The following is a 23,204-nucleotide window of genomic DNA, read 5'->3' as shown; positions in this document are numbered from 1 at the left end:
CAAGTGCTTGATTTTGGAGCGAGTGTGGCCAGTCCATGAAGGGGGTCTAATTATCATATAACCAGCTTTAATATGTATCATACAAAGTGCAATGTGTGTCATAATTACAGCATATATAGAGGACCAGTGATCACAATAAGCCATTAAATGTAGCAGTAGGACCATACTGCCTGAGATTAATGTTTTTATTTCAGATGTGGGCACCATTCTAGAGCATTGGAGCTAGTCCGGACAGAAGAACCTAGCACTGCCCTGGACATATATGTACATATTGGTCTCATCATGAACTAGATATTATTTTATGGTATTAATAATTAAGTCTATTGATGGTCTATAGCAGTGCTCACCTAACTCTGCATGTGTTCCAGATCTCCTAGTTGGTTCACAGATGTATTTATTACTGGCAGACACCAAAAATGCACAGGTGGTGCTAATTACTTCATTTGTGATACTAAGAAGAACAAGCAGCACTAATAAAATTCTATATTACTATTTCTATAGTGGACATGGTGTGGCCTGGGGAGGGAGTTTCCAAGCAACTGGAACCCCCACCCCCTGCATTTGCCTATGGTATTGAATGTCCAGTATAGAGAATGATAAATTGCATGTAACAAGTTTTACCTTAAACCAAGCCAGTGACCTTGTAGATATGAGTTAAACACATATAACTATGGAATGACTAGCCCATGATGGCAATGCAGATGATAATAAAACTTGTACATCTCTATCATCCTCTTTATCTAATAGTGATAAAGAGCCTTATTTATGTAATTAGACCTACAGTAGGATTGACCAAAATTTATAAAGCAATTTTAATGGGATTATTTATCAATATTGTTTTTTAATAAACTAACATGAAAACTGGTGTTTACACACCCTTTGCCCATTATTTTAGCATCAGCTGATATGTAGTAAAGTGCTGTGCACTATTGCGCAAAGTGTTTTGACTAATTTTGCATATAGAAAGAGATCCACACATTATCTGGCACCACAATCCTCACTTACAGAGATTAGGACCCTGATTATCATGTGAACCAGTTGATGTTACAATGTTCATGATGAGGAGATGTTGGAATTTTATATACTGTATATCACATTATGAAGTAACTTAAATTGACCTTGTTGGACAAAATTGAGCACAAATATTAAACCAAAGCTTTAATTTTCTCAGTACTAATGGTTTGCACCCATTGATGGGTCATCCCTGCTGTGGGAATGGTAGGCTGTGGGCAAATCAGGTGCTGTGTGGGGCTTAATGATGTAGGGGTGGGTAGGCAGCCATCAATTTTAATTATGTGGAACCATTGGCTCTTTTCCATCAATGGCAAAACCATTAACCATTGTGGCTAACCATCAATGATCAATGGTTATCCCTAGTCTCTTGAGATTCTTGACATTAGACCACATAATTTCTGTGAGTGTGCAGGACAGCTCTCACTAAGGTGAAAGTGCATGATATACAAGGCCCTGATATTAGGGAAATTTGTTAATTATATCAGTGGCAGTGACAGAGGGAAGACATCATTTTTATCACAAGTTACTTTTATTATATAATGTTCCTTCTACATGTGTGTGGTGAGTTTTGACTCTGAACCTAAGAGATTCTTACCAATTCCACAGGACTATATCCATAGTACACTCAAAGTACAGTTACAGGCTGTACATTGTATCTAATTATATCTAATGTAGCTCTTCCAGACTCTTTCATATGGTATTCTATTGTCAGGACACAGAGATATGTTAAGGGGAGTGTGCTCCAGCATAATCTCCTATGCTTCACTGAAGTCGATTAGCCAACTTTACCTAGGTGGCCACCAGGACATGTTACTAAGTATGTGGGACTCCACGTCATTACTCCATCTAGAGTGTGTGATGATTACTGCACAGACACGTAGCATATGTTCCTCTGGGGTCTGTGCACTGCAGTTACTCCCACTGTTGCACTGCTGTCTCTTCTTACATATACCACTTACTCTGTGTATTACTGCTGTTACTGCTGACACCGCTGTTACATTTGTTACCCCTGTTTTCTTTAAAAAATGTCCAAGCCTGATTAAGGAAAATCTGTCTGGTTTAAACTCCATTTCTCATTTCCGCTGGTGCCTTTTGTTGACACCACGAATCATGTCATATAGCTTTAAAAACAAAAACAACAAAAATGATGTTTTCAATCTGGTTTTATATAATTGTTTTAAGTTGATTATCAGTTTTTAACTTACATGCAAACTTTCAAATGCTGTTAAACAACTTCAGCAGGACCCATAAAGATTAAATAATTATATTAAAGATAATATATATTTATCACTGGAATTTGAACTAAATACTTAGTCATTTCAAGAGAAGGGTTGTACAGTATACAAAGGCACATAAATTATAAATCACTATAACTGCAATACTTTATATGTTGCTCCGCAGGACCATTACTAACTGAAAATATAAAATAGCATGTTCCATGTTAGGAATACAACTACAGCTGCCATGTTAGCCATCAGGGAGGTTGCCCCTAAAAGAGATCGAGAAAGAAAAACATACTGTAATTATGCACTGCCAATTCTACAGTACATGCAGAATTGGGGTATCTTACATTAATATTTATGTATTTACAATTTTTATTTCAACATAAATGCATGCTCTTCTGTTTCTGACCAAAACTTAAGACTTTTAATTCAGTAATGGAGATACAGTATTAGTAAATGGAACAGGGAAGGCAGTAGATATTGTCAGATATTGGTGATAAATTATTTTAATCTCACCTATAAATTGTTTTGTCTGCTCTGTACATCTAACTAATCAACATACTTTTGTACCAGCTCTTCAATGACCTACAATTATGTCAGTGTTCAGCAGGAATGTCTTGTTTTGATAGAAGTACAGAGGTTAGACAAAATCATATAGATAGTTACCTGGATACTGTACATTTACTTCAAGCATTGCACCTCATAATGAAGTAAAATTACTGCTTTACATTTTGTACAGCATTCTAGGCTTTTAATGAGTCTCTTCTAAGCATGCTGAATCGATGCTCATTTAGAAGTGGTACTATATGAGGTGCAGTGGGTTCAGAAGGTGGGGAACCCATTTTTAGATAGAACTCACTAGCCTCTTGGTCAAGTGCTTTCAGCGTTCCCTATAGTACTGTTGCTAGGTCTATTGCTTTAGCAGTTATATTGAGACCATTTCAGTAGCAATCACAGCATTCTCCCTGCAAATAAGTTTTACCTGGCCTCCATCACATTAGGTGCACAATGTAATTATTTAATAATTACCCCAATGCAGTGTTTAGATATTTGTTAAAATAGCAACACAACTACAGTACCTGGAGGTTTATTCCTGACCCTCCTCACCAGCAGTGATGCAATGTTGGGTGTCCTATCTAACCCTTGTGCCAAGTGAATGTTTGGGATGAGTAGCTAGAGCCTCATGTTTAGAACTACGTTGAGAAAAAGTGATTTTAAATGTATAGATGTCCAGGATTTATTCCATCTACCTGTCTATTGCCAGATTTGCAGGTTTAGATTACTTGTAGCTCTCCTGCTGATGTGGGATTACAGACAGACTGTGCCGGACCAAGGTCCACATAGGCCTGGGTCTGAAAATCATGAATGGTCTATTGTGTGCCACCACAGGGTGTGTGACCAGTGCTGTGGGGGTGTGACTAGTGATGTAGGGGGATAGTCTGTGCATGAGGTGTGGCCTGTGCTGTGGGGAGTAGCTTGCACTATGGAGGGCATACCTAGCACCTACCTACAACCAACTAAATTTCCCTTCCCTATTATCTAATATGATGCATGGATTTATTAAGTATTTACAGTATGTCATTGACATTCCATGGACATTCAGAGATATACCACTGTCTGGAGGATGTATTTGTCAAAGGAGGTAGGAAACTTACAGTATGAGAATTTTTACATTTGCTAAACCAAATTAGAAACACATTAGAGGGGAAGATACATTATTAGAGAATAATAGAATAGAATAGGACAGGACGTCTGCTAGATAGAAAATAAATGATGCATTTGATTTCCATGAGAAAATCTAGTAAATAGACAAGCGCAAGTAACATAGGAGAAAACAAATACTATTATTCAGTTATGGGCTATTTTATCTCCTAGTGCAATGCTGGATTTTTACCACAGCAGAAATACAAAGCTCATTTTGCTAATTAGAATACAGGTAAATGTGGTATAAAATTGCCAGGGCCGTAACTAGGGTGGAGCAACCTGTGCCATGGCGCTGTTTGGGCCTATGAATTTTCTATTTATTAGCATTCTCACTTATAGCTAAGGGGTATGCCCCTTAGAGTTACAGGTTGTTACAAGATACTGTATATAGCAACTTCTCTACTCTGGACAGGTCTTCAAATGCTTATTCTGTTCATTTGTGAAATGACTTTGTTTTCAGAACTAGATATAACAATTTAAATTTATACAAAGAAAAAGGTGAAGTTATTGTGTACCAGGGCCGTAACAGGGTAGTGCGACCAGTGCCATATCACAGGGCATCGCAGGGCAGGGGGTGCTGTTTTGACCTGCCAATTTTCCTGTTTATTATCATTCTCACTTGTAGCTTCCTCTTATTTTCTCCCCTATCTCTTCCCTGGCCCTTCCTTTTTCGGGGGGGTTATGTCCCGATTTGAAATATAGAGGGGGGGGGGGCAACAATGCTTTCTGGCACAGGGCACCAAAAAGTCTAGTTACTGCTCTGAAGATTGCTGAACAGTAAAACTACATTTGGGATTAAAATGTAGAACATACAGGATAATAGGACACTGAGAAGGGCATTTCAGAGCAGCTCAGGATAATGTATGAAGGTGCCATGAAACAGTGGATTTTGGGCAGTAAACCCCTTTGAGTCTAGTTGACACCAGCAGTGAAATAAAACCAGTTCCATATATGAGTGAAGTTACATACTCACTTTCATTGTGACTACAGTACAGTAATTAAACAATAAATACTCACCATTATAGATTGGTTTCTCTGTGATTGTGGGAGCTTCATCTACAGAGAGAATAAAAATGTAATTACTGTAGAAAACATGGCCTAACTACTTGTACTGCGTGTTATACTGTATCATACTGTACATAACTCAGTATTTTACTGTATATAACTCATCACATTAAAAAAATCAGTACACACTAGGCTCCCCTTAACCCACCCAAACTACCTCCAGTTCCACCATACCACATGTATTTCATTCAAGATTCTTTTTCTTACCATTAATATCAATTTTGGCATTAAAATATGAAAAAGTGTTGTAAGCATTTTTTTACAGTTTTATGTACTTTACAGTATATAGTGTTAAGTTTAATGCAATCAAGATTTTAAGTGATACTAAACTGCAATCATTATGCCCTGGATTAATTTGGTAATGCTGGAAGGTAGATAGGTAAATAATGCTATCCGGTTAAATAATATACCATTTAAAAGATTATTGAACTTTACAAGAGATGTTTCTCCTAGCCATACATTTAATTATAATGCATCTTTTTTATAACCTGTCTTTGTTAATAAATGATAAGTTAATAATGTAATTTAGAAAAATTACATTGCTTGAATTATTTATAAAATATTTTTGTAAAGAAATATTTTCTCATTTTGAGTAAAGCATAGTTAAGGACATGGGCATGTTTTTTTTCAATAGATAAAAAAAGCTCTAAAATATCAATTCTCCGTCATTTCCAGGGAAAGTCCCGTCTTTAAATGAATGATCCCTAGACATTTTAGTCCCTGGCAAGATTAATATTTTTCAATGTCAACATGCTGTGCTATACAATTCCTCTAATTCAATACATCAAATACAATTTTGACAATTTTTTCTTATACAATTTGGATTACAAATTAATATGCATTATTTAAAGGGTAATCTCATGTTCATGTGTTCTATGAATCCTGTAATTGGCAGTATTTGTAATTGAGGTTGTCTTATTTATTTATTTAGTTGGTTAGTTTTTAATATAGGTTGAGAGAATACTTATACTACTAAAATACAAAAAGTAATGGAGATTGTAATGTCAGATAGATAGTACCACATATTACTTGTTTAAATTCAGCAATACATTGCACCTGGAAACTGATTTATTTTTGTTATTTCATTATGTTATGATTTGGTATAACAACAAGTAAACATACCTTGCTTAACTATAGGCCCCAAAGACAAAGTTTTATCTGCAGCTGCATTGTTAGCACTGAGAGCCCTCATTCCAGTGCAGGACTAAAAGAAGAAATCCGAATGATTGTGAATTCAGGAAAACACATTTATATATATTATAACACCATTTACATATACTAGTTTGGGGTTCAGTTGAATGTTTCATTTAAAGTGTAACATATTTTAGAGTGGCTAGCAGAAGAGAATAAGTTATATATTTGTTTCCATATCCCACAGGTACAGTATATTAAGGATATGTGCAACATTTTAAAAACTATACTATTAACTATTTTCTTTGTTCTGCACACAGGATGGCATGAAATATTGTACTTCACATGAAAGGTCTTTTGAAGCCATAGCTAAAATCTCCCCACAGGCAACAGAACACACAGCAGGAACATGAATATACAAGATTGCTCTATATAAACTTGCTCACAAATCTATGTTTAAGTTACAGTTTCTTAAACACACTGTTCATGTAAAATAATTGTGCTCCTTCTTTATTAATAATGAGGAACAGTAAAACAAAATCCTAAATTGATATCAGACTCAGTTAATTCTCCTGGGGACCCCCCTCATCATTATTAGGACATACAAATGTATGGGGTTCTTAAGAGCAATGTTGGTAGGATGAATTGTGATGATCATAAGCCATGCACATAATTGTTATTGATATGTGTCATAATTATAGTATCGCCAAAGAGAGAACCACATGTTTAGGTTAGTTATTAGAGATAAACCATGACTGGCCAAATTGAATCAAGCCTTGGAGAGAGATAAAGTGTAGAAATTGGCCAAAATAACCAATCAGTTTGTAACAGTCTTTTATCTAACACAGTCTATCAAATACAATTAGATGCTGATTAGTTGTTTTGTGCAACATCTCCACTTTATCTCTCTCCAAGGCTTAATACATATCCCCTTAAGTGTGAGAGGACAGATCATGAGGAACAAAATTGAAGTTAATGGGTTGGAGTTCATGGGTTGGAGTACTGTAGGTACAATGATGTAGGATGAAACCAAAGTGGATGGGTTGGAGAATTATGAAGGAAGAATCTGCTCAAGCAGCATTTGCCACAGTGCCTAGAGTTCTGTAAATGGTTAACTACAGAAGAAACCCTAGAGGGGACATGGGAAAATGCGATGACCACTGGGTGGAACCCTGGTTACGGGATAATGAATAGAACACTGCGGAGTCCTGCACCATAATGGTCCTAGATAAATAGCAATTGGGCCAATCATCAAAAACATCTGAGAAAAAGAATCACAGAACTTGCTTGAGGGGTTATATAGCATGCTCCAGCAGGCTCTTCAACTGAGGGTGACACCTGCATGATAAGTTCAGTGAAATTTCCAGACACTTTACAGAAGACTATCCAAAACAGAGACACATTGGGGAGAATTTGCAAAGCAGCGGCTTCTGCAAGGCGCTGCTTTCAGGTGGGTTGGAGCTCCTTTTTTAAAATGACACCCAACTTCAGTGTATAGCATGCAGCACTTTACACTGACTCCGGGTGCTGATACAAATAAGGATCTTCAACCTGCTGGGAAGCAGCGGCTTGCAGAAGCCGCTACTTCGTAAATCCTCCCCTATGTAAGGGAAGTCTGTGAGGCCAGAAGACCTCTTTGTTGAAGAGCAAAACAAAGTATCCTCACCAACAGCTATAATACAATTGTTATTCCAATAATTTTCTTGTGCAGTGTACCCCACGACTCTAAATTGTAAGATAGTTTGCACAAAATTTATTTGATTTGGCTTGTACTTACAGGTGTGCATGTCTCATTGGTCTTATCACAAATATGAATTTCACAGTGCAAATAGACAATGTTTGAATCCTTGACATATCCAAACAGCTGAACTGAAAAGCGTCCATATTGAGAGTTTCCATTTTCAATCACTTTAATAGTAGAGTCCTGCTTGCCGGGACAGCTGTAAAACATCATTGTCCAACAACAATGAGATAATTAGCTTGATTCAGAATTTGAATATGATTAGACTTGATACTGAAAATAGTCACTACAAGCAGTGGCGTAACCAGCTTTTGACATGAGGCGGAGCGAATATGGAAAAATATCTCCTCTAAGTCTAAGCATTTCCCACATGTCTCTTAAAAAAGCCTATCAGACTCCCCATTTGCCCCCCAGTCTGTAATATCTGTTTTGTCCTTTCATGCCAAATGTGTCCCCATCTGTATTGTGCTCCCCCACCTGTATATCCTGTATTGTGTTCCATCTTGGAAAGATGTCTTTGTACCATTTACCACCCTTACCAACTATTAGGGAGACTATCCAACTTTACCATTTAAGAGCTGAAATACAGCTCTCCCAAAACTTTTTGCTGGACTTGAGACTCACTGAGTAAAAATTGAAGCAACTACCAACAGCCCGGTTCCTTGACAAAGTCCATCACGTGGACAAAACGCGTTGGAGCCCTAACCACTGACAAGCCGCTGGCTCTATCCTAAATAGAGCTATTAGCCAGAGAGTTTGCCAGATGCACAGCAGAGATCGGAGTAGATTGAGCTGCAACCCCTGCATGCAGAACGGGAGCGAGCCAAAGTAGACCACCACCCCAGCTCTACAGACAAAGTGCAGAGTCCATCCAGCGTTAAGCATCGAATGTTTATCTGCATAAAAGGACAACTCTGTGTCTCAGGGTAAGAGAGGAACAGATACCAGTGTGCATTGCACTAAAGCAGCGGGCACCCATCATCCCCGCAAAAGAGCCTAAACATCTATTTGTTTTTTTCATTCCCTTTATTTGTTTCTTTTATTTGTTTCTTTACTTTTTATCATTCATCATTTATTATTATTCATTTTAATTATTTAATTTGGTTATTTTTCATTTACATTTATTTATTTATTATTATTAATATTATTATTTTTTCAAGTGGATCTGCAGGCATTTATTACATGTATTATATACTCATTTACCAGCATAAGACATAATACAGATATACAATCATTTTCCAAGAGCTTCTTATACCATATTAGATGAAATGTGAGGGCATCATCTGACACTGGAGATGAAGCAAGCATCCATGACATGGAAACATGCATCTTCCCCACCTTCAAATAAATTCTAAACAACTCCACCAGCAAAGAAGGTCATGGCGACTGAGTTTTGGGACCACAAGGGTGTGCTTCCTCTTGATTTCTTCACCAAGGGAGATACTATGAATGCTGTCCGCTGTTGTGACACATTGAGCTGGTTGTGGAGGGCAATTTGTTGAAAATGGCCTGGGTAGCTGCAAACAGGCATCATATTGCTGCATAATAATGCCAATCACATGCATGAGCTGTTACATTGCTACCATTGGGAGATACTGGACCATCCTCCCTACAGCCCTAACAGCACTGAGTGATATCCATCTCTTTGGATAATTGAAGAAGCACCTGGGTGAAAGACAATTCACAACCAACAGTGGTCAGCAAGCTGTCGTGTCCTAGCTTCAGATGCTTGACACTGTTTTCTTCTATGCCGGGATAGATGCCTTGTTGTACCATTGGAACAAATGCTTGGAATGTATGAGGACTATGTGGCAAAATAATCTGTATCAATGCCATGCTATTGATTATACATGTATGTACAGTACAAGTTGAATAAATTTACACAATGAGAGGTCTTATTACCTTATTCATTGAACCACCCTTGTGCAATAATGGCAAATTTAAAAAGTAAAGAGATAGTACTGTAATTTGGATAAAACTCATTAGAACTTAAAAATGTACTTCTTAGACACCATTAAATAAATTAGACTTTTCTGTGACTTACCTATTTCTAATCAAATAGTATTTTGCAGAGGTAGATGAGTCTTTTGAAGGTGTAGCATAGCAGTTTTTCATCACTACAGAATAGTAAGCATTATCAGCTGATTTTAGAATTATTCCAATGTACAAGATGGATTTGGATGTCAGAAGAACCTCTGAGCCCTCATAGGGTATCTTGTAACTTGAGTCTTCATAGAGAGCAATAGTTGCCAATAACTGTCCTGTGCCTTCCACACTAAAATCAACTGAGCTGTAGTAATAAATAAAGTCTTTGTTAGGCTATGTCATAATCAAACATTTCTTAGTGCTGGGTGAATAATGTCATTGTTCTTTGGTAATAGATCACTGAATGGTGAAATTATAGCAAAAAGTTAAGCTGCATGCACACTTAAAGATATTTTGCCCAACCATCCAACTAGTTGATTGGTTAGAATGAAAATCTGGTAATGTATGGGAGTAACTGATGATCAGCAATTAGCTCCTAAATGCCAGAAAACAGATGAAAATGGTCATCAGACAAGTTTGTTAAATGTTTGATCTAAACAATTTGTTCAAACAACAGTTTTTGTCCATTTTCCGGTGTTTGGGAGCAAATTGCTGATTGTCATTTGCTTTCATACCTTACCAGATTTTCATTCCAACCAATCAACTAGTTGGCTGGTTTGATGGAAAATCTTTACATGTGTATGCAGCTTTAAAGTCAATTCACAAAGAGGAAAATCACCATCTAAAGTCATTGGCCCTGATTCAGACCCACTTGCAAGCGGCTGTCCGCTCGCAAGTGGGTCGATGTTGTGCACTGAGCATGCGCACAACGGCGGGAGATCCGTCGTGCGCATGCGCCAGACGCGACGAGCGAAGGACTTTCGTTCACTCGTTGTGTCTGATCAAAGGGGGCGTGCTGTCGATGTTGATTGACAGCACGCCCCCTTTGGTGGGCGTGCCGGGGGCGTGCCTCCCTGACGGGGATGTTCCCAAGGGAATGCCTACCTTCAGAAGCCGGCCCACTGACATCACTAGTGATGTCAGTGGGAGTGATTTTGGCTCTGATAGAGCCAAAATCACTCTGGGCCTTGCGGTTGAAAAACTCAACCGCAGGCTCCGGCTCGCAGTGGCGATGGTCGCGATGGTCAAGACCATCGCGGCCATCAAACTGCACACTCGTATAGGCTGTGGGTGGTGACCCACAGCTATACGAGCGTCCAGGAGGATGCTCCATAATTATGGAGGGCGGCCCTCATTCAGAGCATGCGCTCTGCTCAGAGCGTACGGCTCTGAATGAGGGCCATTGATTTTAGAAGGTGATTTTTTATGTGTACTGTATATAAAGTGGGAGTGCTGTGAATATCACATACAGTACCATTGTACAACTAAAATTAACAAATCTTGGCACTTATCTTATTTAATTATATAGATCTGACTACCTACATTCGTTAGAAATGAAGAAAGAAATAAAGAAGTGCTGGTTGTAAGATTAATTCAATTTAATACAGTTAAAAAATAATATACATTTAGCACAGCACTGGTGTAAAGAAATTACAATATAATAAATAATTATCTCAAAATAAGATATGTAGCTTAAATATCACAAATTCATCCTATTGTGCAAACTGTATAACTTTAAACAAGAATTTAATGTCCTATTCACAAAAACTTATAATGATTGTACAGCTGTACAAAATATCCATAAGTCATATAGTTATTAATTGCAAAGCTTAGAAATGACCTTGTTTATAATCAGGCTGTTAGTATACATTAGCATGCAGTTCCTTTGTTTGTCATCCCTGTTAATAGGATATAGCAACAGTTTTAAGAATTCTCCAGGTTGTAGCAGGAGAATCTTGCATTGCACTCCCAGAACATTTCCAACATGGGGACGCAGAATAGTCAGTTTCACTGGTTAGAATCTGTTGTTTGTTGCCCCTCAATGTCACAATAAAGACAACGAATGATTGATAGTATTTCACTCATTCAGTAATCTAGGAATCCTCTAAACATTGGTAGCCTAGATGACCACTTCTGTTTCATCTAGTCCTGATTTGCACTATAACATACTGTGGAGGCAGATGCTGCATAAAAATGACATTTCAAAATAGATAAAAATGCCCATCAAGAGGGGATAGGCATGCTTATCAGAGGCATAGCAAATCCAACCAGTCACCCCTCCAACCCCCCTTTCCTTCTGATGAGCCCTCCAATGATGGGAGGTATTCACGAGATGTAATATATCACAAACCAACCAACTATCAAAAGAAGGGAAAAGCCATGTCAGCAAGCCATGCCTTGTTTTTAACATGGTAGGGGCATGTCAAGCACCCTGGGAGCTGCGGACATGCCCCCTGTCCCTCTCTGCACTGAATAGATGCCATGTTCATGTGCTGAGAGGGAAACTCTCAAGCTCTCCTCTTCAAAAAAGGGGTGGGGCAAACTCACTCTTGGGTTATGTCCAGCACTCCAGGAGATGCCTGGCTGTCCCCAGATACTCTCCCCCCACTGCAGACTCCTCCTCAGTGACCAAGAGCCAGGTGCTGCACAATAACTGTCACAGTGCAGTGCTAGGATCCTGTTCACTGAGGAGGAGCCATCATTTTCGTGTCACCCACTCAGATGGTGACACCTGGTGCGATCCTCACTCCCTGCACCCCCCAGTGAGTCCACTACATAAGGCTTACTTTATTTCTTCTTATTTTAAAGTTAATTTGTACCCTGCAGTACTGAATAATGGGGAGTTAAGATGAGCATGCATTAGCTACAATAAAATAACACTATTTGAGACAAATAGCATGAAGACAATTCTTAGAAGAACTTTGCATTTAATAGATGTCATAATATTATTTGTTAATAATAGTTTATACACACTATTACATATTTACAGTACCTTGAAAAGGGCCGAAGAGCTGTTTCAAGAGAGAGCTCTATGTCCAGAGGGTATACACAAGAATACTCTATACTGGCAATATCCTCTCCGCCAACTAATGAGTCCTTGGATAGGTAAATTGTGTTTTTGTAGATAATATGTGTCTTGTTGTTCTGTATAATGAAAGGACTATTACTAATGAGATTATTACCAAGAATATTACAAATAATTGCATGCAATTAGACTGAATATTCAACACCCCAAAAAAACACAACCCACACCAGTCTTCCTATATCAATATTTTCTGTCCTCCTGATTCTATCTTCCTATATTTCCATATCCAATTCCACTTAACAATATTTATGTTATTTATATCGTATGAAGTGCTACCTTTAGCTCAAACAAGAAACAATTCACATTTACAGCTAGAAAAAGAAGAGCATTCCTTGGGGTGTATTAAGATCAAAATTACTTAAAAGTATAAAACTTTATTAGTGTACACACACATACAGATGATAATTGGAATTAGCACAACCAAATACCCTGGCGCGAATTCCCCTACTGGACTTCACCAAGAATCCCTGCAAGAGGATAAGGATTTTATTCAATAAGGGCACAGGTTTCAGTCCAGTGTAGTTGGTTCCCACCATGAAAGCAACAGTACTTACGGTAGGTACACATTAGATGATATTTAGGCTGATACAACAGATTGGTCTGATATATTGTCAAAATCTCCTAATGTGTACCCACTATGTTGGGCCATGTGCGCTCCCGTTTGGTCGTCAGTCGCATCATCAGGTCAGCCCTAAATGCAGCTCAATCTGACAATGCGACTGATGGCCCATGCAGTTGGATGCAGCTGGTTCCGACATATCAGACAGTCGGGCACCAGATCACTTGATGTGTACTGGCATCCCTATACAGATCTGTGCTCTTGCATCTTGGCTGCGTATGTGGCAAATTGTGCCACACATGGCACGAGGCATGCACCCATGAGTGCATAAGCGCACTGCGACTCCATAGGATTGCATGGTACGATTCCAGTGTGCCACAGCGTACCATAGCGGATACCTCTGCAGGTAATCGTATGGCATTATGCATGTGCATGTTTGTAGTGTGATTGGAAAGGATGTAAGAGGACACATCTGTATGTTAGCCCGTCACCCATGCAGTCACCCATCACATCGCTGGGTACACATATCATTTAAAATGTACCCAGATTTAGCTGGTATGAGGAAACACTGCAGATGGAAAGGCGGGTATGGATGTGCTGCTGTCAAAGAAATGGTACACTGGAGTTTAAACAACACTGGAAACGTTACTGGAGAGTATAGATCTGGAGCAGGAGCACCTATGTAGAACACAATTGATACTCAGGCACTGGAGGAGTGCACTCAGCAGGTTCTTGTCATAGCTGGATGATAGGTGATTCCCAGCATGAGGCATTGATGCTAGAGGTTGGTGGTAACACCTCAGAGGTGTGTTATATCATCTCTAACCTGAGGCTGGGACCAGCTGGGTCCTGTTAAGGATTCTAACTGGGAAGGCCAGCAATCAGTGGCCTGCTGACTGTTGGAGGCAGGCTAGCTGTATACATGACTGCTGGTACTCACACAATAATAGCCAGATTAGTCATTGTCTTAGCCTATAGTGTCCTCTTTCCCTTATGTAGGTGCTCCACTGCCCCTATGTCTTGTACATACAATTGTAGTCACTGATCATTGTGGCTACAGCAAATGGGAAACACGAGGCAAATGCAATCAAACAGTCAACCTTTTAAGATCAGTTAAACAGTAACAAATCAGCAAGTATTGGACAAATGTGCTAAACAGGCAAAAGGCCAAACCAGGTGTCAAGGCTCAATGACTCTTGGAGAGCAGGGAACCCTCCTAAAAGCTGGCCACTTACATCAATTGTGTGATTTGCTGCATCATGGCTCCACTTCCCCTGGCATGATGTTGTGATTTGCTGCATTATATCATGGAGGCAGGGCCATGATGACATGATTTGTGTCACCACACTCCCTGCACTTGGCCCTTGGAACGCCTCTCCAGGATCTCCCAGAGGGAAGATCCAAAAAGTTGTAAAGTACTGTTACAGTTACTGTTTGGGTTATAGTGTGAAACAATAAAGCAGCAAATTAGTTTGGGTTATCACAAATCAAGGGAGTTTTTGTGAAAAAAAAGTAATCTGGTCCATAATTTAGTAGCTTTTATGTATGCCAAACTCTTTTAGATTATTTAATTTATGGGAAACATTCATGGCCTAATTTAGGCTTGTGGGGTTCTGGGGCAACTAAGTTATGGGCGGCCCATCAATAAATTTGCTATGGCCCCACACAATGACTACTATGCCCCTTACCTTGTCTCTAGACTCTCCAATGACCAGCAAAGATCGCAGTAAACTATATTATGTCCACAACACTACTGGGAACTGACTCCCATCAGTTTAGCGGACATGATCTAGTACATTGCTAGGGGCAAATGCAGGATTTTGGATGGGGGGGTTAGAGAGAGAGAGAGAGGGACAGGGAGGGAGACAGAGAGGGGAGGGAGTGAGACATAGGGTGGGATGTACTAAGCATCACAGCAATGATGTGGTACATCCCACCTATCTTTAGGTACATACCGCATTTGATTAGAAGCCAATAGGGTTCTATGGGGTAATGCCACCTGAAGATGGCATTACCCATCAGGATGAAGCACCGGAATGCATCACATTCTGATGCATTGTACATATGGGAATGTGGTAAAACCCCCAAAAACGGTTTTTTTTTTTGCATTTTCCCCTTTAGTACATGCCGCCCATAGAGAGGGAGATGGGAGCGAGAGTGAGATAGAGGAAAAGAGGAAGGGAGGGGGAGGGAGAGAGAGAACAAGATAGATATTGAGAGATAGAGAGAGAGAGAGAGAGAGAGAGAGAGAGAGAAAGGGAGATAGAGACAGGGAGGAAGATAGAGAGTGAAGTCATGAGAGAGTTAGAGAAAGAGGAGGGGGAGAGAGACAGAGGGAGAGAGAGAGGGAGGGAGGAAGGGACAGTCGGATGAGTGCAAACACACTTCCCTACCTCTATGTACATCATCAGGTAGAAGGGGAGGCTTCTAATGGGGGCAGACACTTCACGGCATTAGACCCTGCCCCCTGCCAATACACTGCCATTGTCAGCCGCTGTCTATCAGTGATGGAGTGTGCTGTCACTGCAGTGATGTCTGCTGCCAGCCGGGAGTTGGCCAGAGACGTTGTACAGTGGCCCGGAATGTTCACGGCAGTGTGGGTGCCCCCAAAGTGTGTCACCATGTCCACCCCGCCTATAATACAGCCCTGGAAACACTTACCATCAACTCATTTCCACACACTCCATGTTTTAAGACAGATACTACAGTTATGGTATTTTTCATGTGAAAATCTGAAAATCCTGTGCAGCTCCTGTCTCTCAGGTGCACGTTTTTGGTGTTCAAATTGAACTTTTGCAGGTGACACTTCTGGAGAGTAGCTTTTATTTCCTGATTCCCACATGTCAGCTCAGGACGCAAGTCTTGTAAGGCTAGAAAAAGAAAGCACAACATTGTGAGACTATGTTAATATGGTGTTCTGGACATGTTTTAATCAACAATTGGCATTATTTCTATCTCACTCAGTATACTGAAAAATAAATCCTTTTTATTTTTCTGTAATGTTTCTTTTGCAATAAAAGCTTAGAATATGCTTAGCATTGGCTTGTGTTGAATCGAAAGTGCCACAAATGTGAACAACTGTGGCAGTCTAAAATACTGCTTTATGTTAGAACAAGTATCCATCTGTCTATAGGAGTATTCAACCTTCTCCTTGCATATGGTCCCCTGACCCACATTTTTCCTGCCCACAGCTGCAACCATCATCATTAGTATAGGCACTTACATCTAGCCTAGAATCTGGTAACAGTGATTATGTCGACACCACAATGTCAACATGGTTCAACATGTCGACATGTTCACAATGTTAACAAGTGAAAAGTTGCCATGTGAAATGTAAGCATTCTCAGAATGGCAACGTTTAGTGTTAGGTATCACCAGGAGGGTTAGGGTTAGGCTGTAGGTGGAGGTTAGGCTTAGGCTGTGGGGAAAAATGGGGGTTAGGGATAGACACTAGGGGGAAAGTTAGGGATTAGGATTAATGATTAGGGGAATAATACTTACTAGAACTGCCACTCCTCAGAGGTCTCCATCTGAAGTACTGCTGACATGTCCACCAGAAATGCGCTGGAGCCACTGCAGTCACCGAGACTAGGTATGTGACCACTGGGACACCAGGGATGCTAGGTCGGCATTCTATAATGTCAATATGTTATTCGTGTAGACATGAATACTGTCGACATGGTCACTGTCGACATGATAACCAAGTCAACATTTCAACCATGTTGACATTATCATGTTGACCTGATGCACGTCGACATGATAAATGTCGTCCTAACATGCCACACCCTCTAGCCCATGCTGGATGCAAAAGATCTGCCATAAACATACATCCTTTCTCTGTACACATTCCTCAAACAAGCCCAGAAGTCTGGCTACACATCCATGACATTATTATTACACTCCCCAACATGGATCTTTTTTTATGTATTTTGAAAGTAGTAGCCCAGTTGGCTCCAAGAAATGCCTGTTCATGAACTGAGTCCTCTGGGCTCATATGTAGAGGACTGTTCACTCTCAGATCCTCTGTCAAGGTGCATGATGCAGTGCATTACCAGTTAGAAATTGCTGTATGAGGTACATGCACAGTCTGCTGATAATCAGCAGAAAGAACTTGCTAAATAAGAAGTAATGCTTCTGTAAGACTGCAGAGAGAGAGTCATGTTGGATAGTGATTTATTTTATGCCTGACAGCTTCCAAAGCACAGGAAGAATAAATAACTGAATCTAAATAAACAGAATGTGCTGACTGTCAAATGAATGTAATGTGAAGCTCAACCAATAATAATCACTTTAAAGAAATATTTTACATTGGTTCCCCTTTAAGAAATAGTTTTACTCCCTACCGTATTTACTCCTCTCTCCACCCCTTACTTAAATCGTATCTACTTATTTAATACGTAGATGCAGTGGAATCCATTCAGGTGCTGCAGCTCTGATGAGTGTCATTCAGGGGAACAGCTGCAAAAGGGGCTTCTGATTCACATGTAGATGAAATCATAGTTGTCCAGCAATGGCTAAAACTAGGGAAATACCAAAGACCCCCAACACACACACAACCCCAACCACCACCACCAGGTGCTACCAAAGCACTGTCCACCATGTGTGTTCATGACTGGAACTGTTTGCCCAACTAGGACAAGTCAGACAATGCTTAGTGTAAATGAAGGAGACATATTCATCTCCCAGTAACCCCTCCCTTCCCAGATTAGTCTAAATAGTAACACCATTTCCCTAGGAAACCCCATCCATACTCATTGGGTACTGGTATCAGCTAGACTGGTTAAATAAGTAAACTTATTAAGCCTGATTCAGAGCTGGAAGCTAATGCAGCCAAGATTGTGCAGCAATAATCTGCAAATGCGAGTATTAGTCTTTCTCTTTTGTGATAGCATACACCAGACACCTGGGACACCCACTTTCAATGACCATGAAGGGTGCAGCTCCACCAGTGGTTCTGAACACTTCAACATCAGCAAACGATCACATGCAACATCGAACCTTGCACCATCCTATGGCAGACGCAATGTCTCCTTAAATTCATGTAAACATGGCCTCAGTGGCTGTGGCTCTGCATTTGAAAACACATCCACTTTCACTGACAAGCCCGTGACTCTCCCATAACACACCCATGAGACAGTCTTGTTTTGCATGCATTTCAGGCCTTCCTAACAGTCACCACCTAGGAATTTCCATGATTTTGCTTCACCATTCCAAATGCCTGTGCTCCCATAGGAAACAGTGTACACTCAGTGGAATGCATGCGCCAAAGGAGTTTGCTAAATCTTTGCGCATGCACAGTAGCAAATAATTGCTCACCTGTGCTAACATTGGCATTGTGTGCAGCTCTGAATCAGGGCCATTGTAATCATGCTCAGTGGCATCACAATGGGGGTGTGGGAACATGACACTGAAATGCCTGCTCTTCCACAGTGACAAGAGCTGAGTGCTGCAGTGTCATATTCTCCTGCATCACTCGGCTCCTGTCACAGAGGTGGAGTCGACAGTGCTGGCACAAGTCTCCGGGGACTTGCATCTGCCTAGCATCTGATGTCTTGTGCACAGAGAGGCCCACCTCAAGTGTCTCACACAGTATCCGCTGCTTATGTACAAAAGAGGAAGAAACATTGGGTGATACCAAACTACTGAGCAGCCCTATGCTCTCTCAGAATGTCCCTCTCAACTGAGACGCAAGGGACTCTCCAACTGCGATCAAATTTGCAGAGGCTCACTATGGTGCTGCTAGAAAATGGTCACAACAGTCACTTCCCATTACCTATACCAAATGCTGACTACCTGTCACTCTCTTTGTGAATAAATCCATACTGCATCCGTCACCTCTTATCCATCACCGTGCGCGTCCATGCACTGTGCAGCATTGGTGAATTACCAAAATATCACTCCACTACTGTACATTTGACATCGACATTGAGACCACCTCTGAATCAGGCCCAGTGTCAGGATGAATTGCATTACTCACAGGAAGAAACAGAGGGAACCACTGAAGAATTTGTATCCAATGGTGCAGACAGCTGGATATAAAATAGAGCGACCAGAGAAAGCTGAGAACTCTGGAGGAATCACAGGAACAAGGAAGGAAAAACCAAAGCAACAGAATAGGAGCTTGGTAATCAGAACCTCTTGACACAAAGGGGTATATTTACTAAAGTGTGGGTTTTTAGAAGTGGAGTTGTTGCCCATACCAAACAATCAGACTCAAGCTTTTATCTTTTAAAAGGTGCTAGATAAATGATAAGTAGAATCTGATTGGTTGCTGTGGGCAACAGTTCCACTTTTAAAAAACTCGCACTTTAGTAAATATACCCCAAAGTGGCAGACAAGGGTCTGACAATGTGCTGTAGAAACAGCAGATTTACATAGGCTGCCTTTCCTAGGAGAGAATATTATAGGTTGCAGCTGTCACGTGACCAGCAAACCTCCAAAACTGCAGAATGTAAGCTCCAGATACATTCACCCCTCCAGCCAGCAAGTGACACCCTGTAACCCAGAGCCACAACTCCACCCACCAGAGCCTGAGGAAGCGTGTGTGACTGGCCAGTGAGTGACACATACTGTAGGGAAGAGTAGTCCTCTGTAGTCACTGAGGAAACTCTGATCTCCATTGTAATGCCATCTTAAGTTGTATAATGTTTTTATTTATAAGGTGCCATAAAAGTTCCATTACATTCGCAAATTTACACTACTAACACCAATTTTCAAGCTCTTTTAGTGGACTCTAGAATAAGTAATCTATAATTATCTGGCACATATTACTACAAAATTTATTTCCTATATGTTAACTATGTATATGCATGTTTTATTATTGCTTTTAAATTATATGTCCTAGACATTTATTAAATATACACCAATGAGTGCTTATCTCACATGGTTCTTTTTCATTGTCTTTTCATTGTTTTTTTGTCTTTGCACAATATTGCACTGTTACCTTTTGCTACATATTGATTGCTCTCTGATGTGATTTGGGTGACTACCCTATTTCTAAAAGCAGCAGAAGTGTACAAATTTATTTTCATTTGTAATTTTATGTTTGATTGAAGATTTCCTCTTACAAATATTGATACGGAATGGCCTGGAGGCTCCTGAAAATCAAGTGGAAATCCCAGCCACCTGGAGGGGTGGACAAGTCTCCCGGGTTTGGGGACACCTGGCCACAGCCTCTCACTTCCCCAGTGAAGTGGGCAGCACAGGCCAGCACTTCAAGTTGTATCGTGTCATCATGGCTCCACCCCCACTCAATAATTCCGTTAATTTCAGGATTGCATAGTGGGGGTGGGGCTATGATGATGGTATTGGTTCATCATGCCCCCAGACCAACCAAAATCAGCCGAGCCCTGCCCACCATCATACTCACACCTTCCCACCTCCACCAAGCTCGCCTTCATAATGTCTCGGAGGAGACAGCCAAAAGGTCAGCAAGTATGCATATATCTCATTGCTATCCCCATCCTAAGTGATTCGTGACAGTGCATTGAGTTTCCACTTTTTCTTTTACCAATTGTACTACAACACCACTTCTGGGAATGCATTGAAAGACATATTGCTATGTTTTATGTTCTTTACAGATATTTTTTTTTTATACTTGCCATATTCATCAGCAGTATGTTTGCAGTAGCAACTGTATCGCCCACCAACTAGTTTACATTCTTCGTCATCAGCACATGAGCAAGAATCTGCCACTGTAGCTGCATCTTAAGAGGAACATGTTTTATTAAGCTTAATTAATTTGAAAAACAGTACTGTTAAAATTAATTTAAAAATAATTATATAGACACACATCTGAATAATATAGAAAACGTAATTTATTTTTGACTATTTAGTTTGATCAGCTGGCAAACATCAAACAGAACATTAAAGTAAGAAGCAAATGAATCAAAAGTGTAAAAATAGCAAATTACCTTTTAAATTTGTGCCACTACAGGCACAGCATGGACTCATCAAATCATTGATACCATATACCATACAAATATAATCTAAGGCAGGATTTCAATTAGCAACAGGGTTTACCCCGCAGCTAATTTTTACTGTGTTTGGGTTCACAGTTGCTATATCCGTCATGCTCCTAAATTGGTAGCAACATGCCTGTGTTTTTGCCAACACTCCCCCATTTCCTCCCCCAAATGCTCCCTATCTGTCAATCACACTATGGGAAAATATTTGCTGAAACAGCTAACGGTAAATTAACTTGATGCATGTGTAGTGCGACTCAGACCACTGATAATTGTTCAACTTCATAAACATCAGCATTGTGTCCATCTTTGAATCAGGCCTTAAGGTCCTGATTCAGAGATTGACCCAGAAGTGATCAGTGCTACTGTTTGACTTCGGGTGTAGTGGATCTGAGAAAGTTATGTTAATGCAGCAGGAGGCATCTTTTGTAAAATGGTGCCAACTGCTGGCTTCTCAGATCGGCTACCTGTGTCCAAAGACGGAGCTTCGGATCAAATCAGTAAGACCATCAATTATTTGCACAACTCTAAGGTTGCTCAGAATGCCCACTTGCCAAGGCCAGAGAAGTCTGATAAGTCAGTCGCTGGCTTCAGCATGCACCAGAAATGGAGGTAACATGCCACCATTTTCTTAAGCATGCACCCATCCCACCCTGAAACTGTCATCATAGCCACAGCAGCATCACAGCACATGGACACTGCAGCTTTGGTGCATGCACAGTCCCAAAAACATTGGTCAATAGCAACTAACTGCGTCTGTGACTAAATAAGCCTCTAAGTTTCCCCTGTATGTATTAACATACACTATATATACATATAGTAGATAGCTGAGAAATCTGCTATGATCTATTTTTCACTGCCACAGAAGTCCCCATAGATATCTTGGGGGACTGCAATAGGGCAAAATGTATCAAGCTCTGCAAAGGTTAGATTTTCAGATCTTCCTCACGATAGCTAATGCCATATTTTGATGGCATTAGCCATTGCAGCCTATAGACTAGAATATATATATTTTTTTATGAAAGGAGCCTTTAGATCCCGGTCAAGTAATGGCCACTTGCAGATGCATGGCCCAATGGCAACATATGCTGGGTAACTTTGCCAGGTCCAAAACTGAAAGTAAAGCATTTGCAATGTGAATGTGATGTGCTACCATTTCAAGCCATACCAAGGGCACATTACCAATTTCACATTTAATTGAATTTCCCACTAAGGGGTAATTCAATTAGCCGCGATATCCCGCTTTTCTCAAAACAATTTTATCGTGCGACTAAATACTGATCGCACAATCCTATTAGCTGCCGTTTTCGCTGGTGCAAATTCTCCATAGCATTTATCGCTAATTAGTTATTATCACCACCTCCTGAGCAGGTGATAAGTTAGGGAAAATCTCTATTTTAATGTAAAAAACACTTGGACAACCTCCTTAATGACTAATTATGTAAAAATAATTTGTTAATTAGCTTAATTTGGCAAGTAATTACTTAATTTATGGGGTGATGAAGTTCAAGGTGCAGGAAAATGGGTTAATTGATGTGGGACATGTATATGGGGGTCCTTCAAAGAATGGGATAGGTGTATTTAAGATTGCAGGTGGGTGTTAGAAGCGTAATTTTAATGATTTTTAAAAGTGTCTTTCAATGACACAAATATATAGGTATAGGCATTTGTATGCACCACCAATTTACATAAACATTTATTTTGCTAAAACACTCTTGCTTTCTATCATTATTTGACTGATTTAGAAAAATGCATATAACAGCCATTTGACACAATTTAAAAACTCCCAAAA

General features: G+C 40.0%; 1 protein-coding gene across 1 annotated transcript in view; it reads right to left on the bottom strand.

Moving 5' to 3' along the window:
* Positions 1 to 2,162: 2,162 nt before the first annotated feature.
* Positions 2,163 to 23,204, bottom strand: part of LOC148538921 (uromodulin-like) — a 61,745-nt gene continuing 40,703 nt past the window's right edge. The window contains exons 12-19 of the mRNA XM_088452098.1: positions 21,050 to 21,154; positions 16,110 to 16,318; positions 12,797 to 12,948; positions 9,923 to 10,168; positions 7,915 to 8,077; positions 6,129 to 6,210; positions 4,959 to 4,997; positions 2,163 to 2,503 (exon numbers count right to left, since the gene is read on the bottom strand). Of these exons, the coding sequence (XP_088308224.1) occupies positions 2,424 to 2,503; positions 4,959 to 4,997; positions 6,129 to 6,210; positions 7,915 to 8,077; positions 9,923 to 10,168; positions 12,797 to 12,948; positions 16,110 to 16,318; positions 21,050 to 21,154 (1,076 nt within the window). The 3' untranslated portion in view covers positions 2,163 to 2,423. The remainder of the gene's footprint in view (positions 2,504 to 4,958; positions 4,998 to 6,128; positions 6,211 to 7,914; positions 8,078 to 9,922; positions 10,169 to 12,796; positions 12,949 to 16,109; positions 16,319 to 21,049; positions 21,155 to 23,204) is intronic.

This window comes from Taudactylus pleione, unplaced genomic scaffold (genome assembly GCF_031769625.1).
Source record: "Taudactylus pleione unplaced genomic scaffold, aTauple2 ptg000032l, whole genome shotgun sequence".
Classification (NCBI taxonomy): Eukaryota; Metazoa; Chordata; class Amphibia; order Anura; family Myobatrachidae; genus Taudactylus; species Taudactylus pleione.
This window is presented reverse-complemented; position numbering and strand designations above follow the sequence as displayed.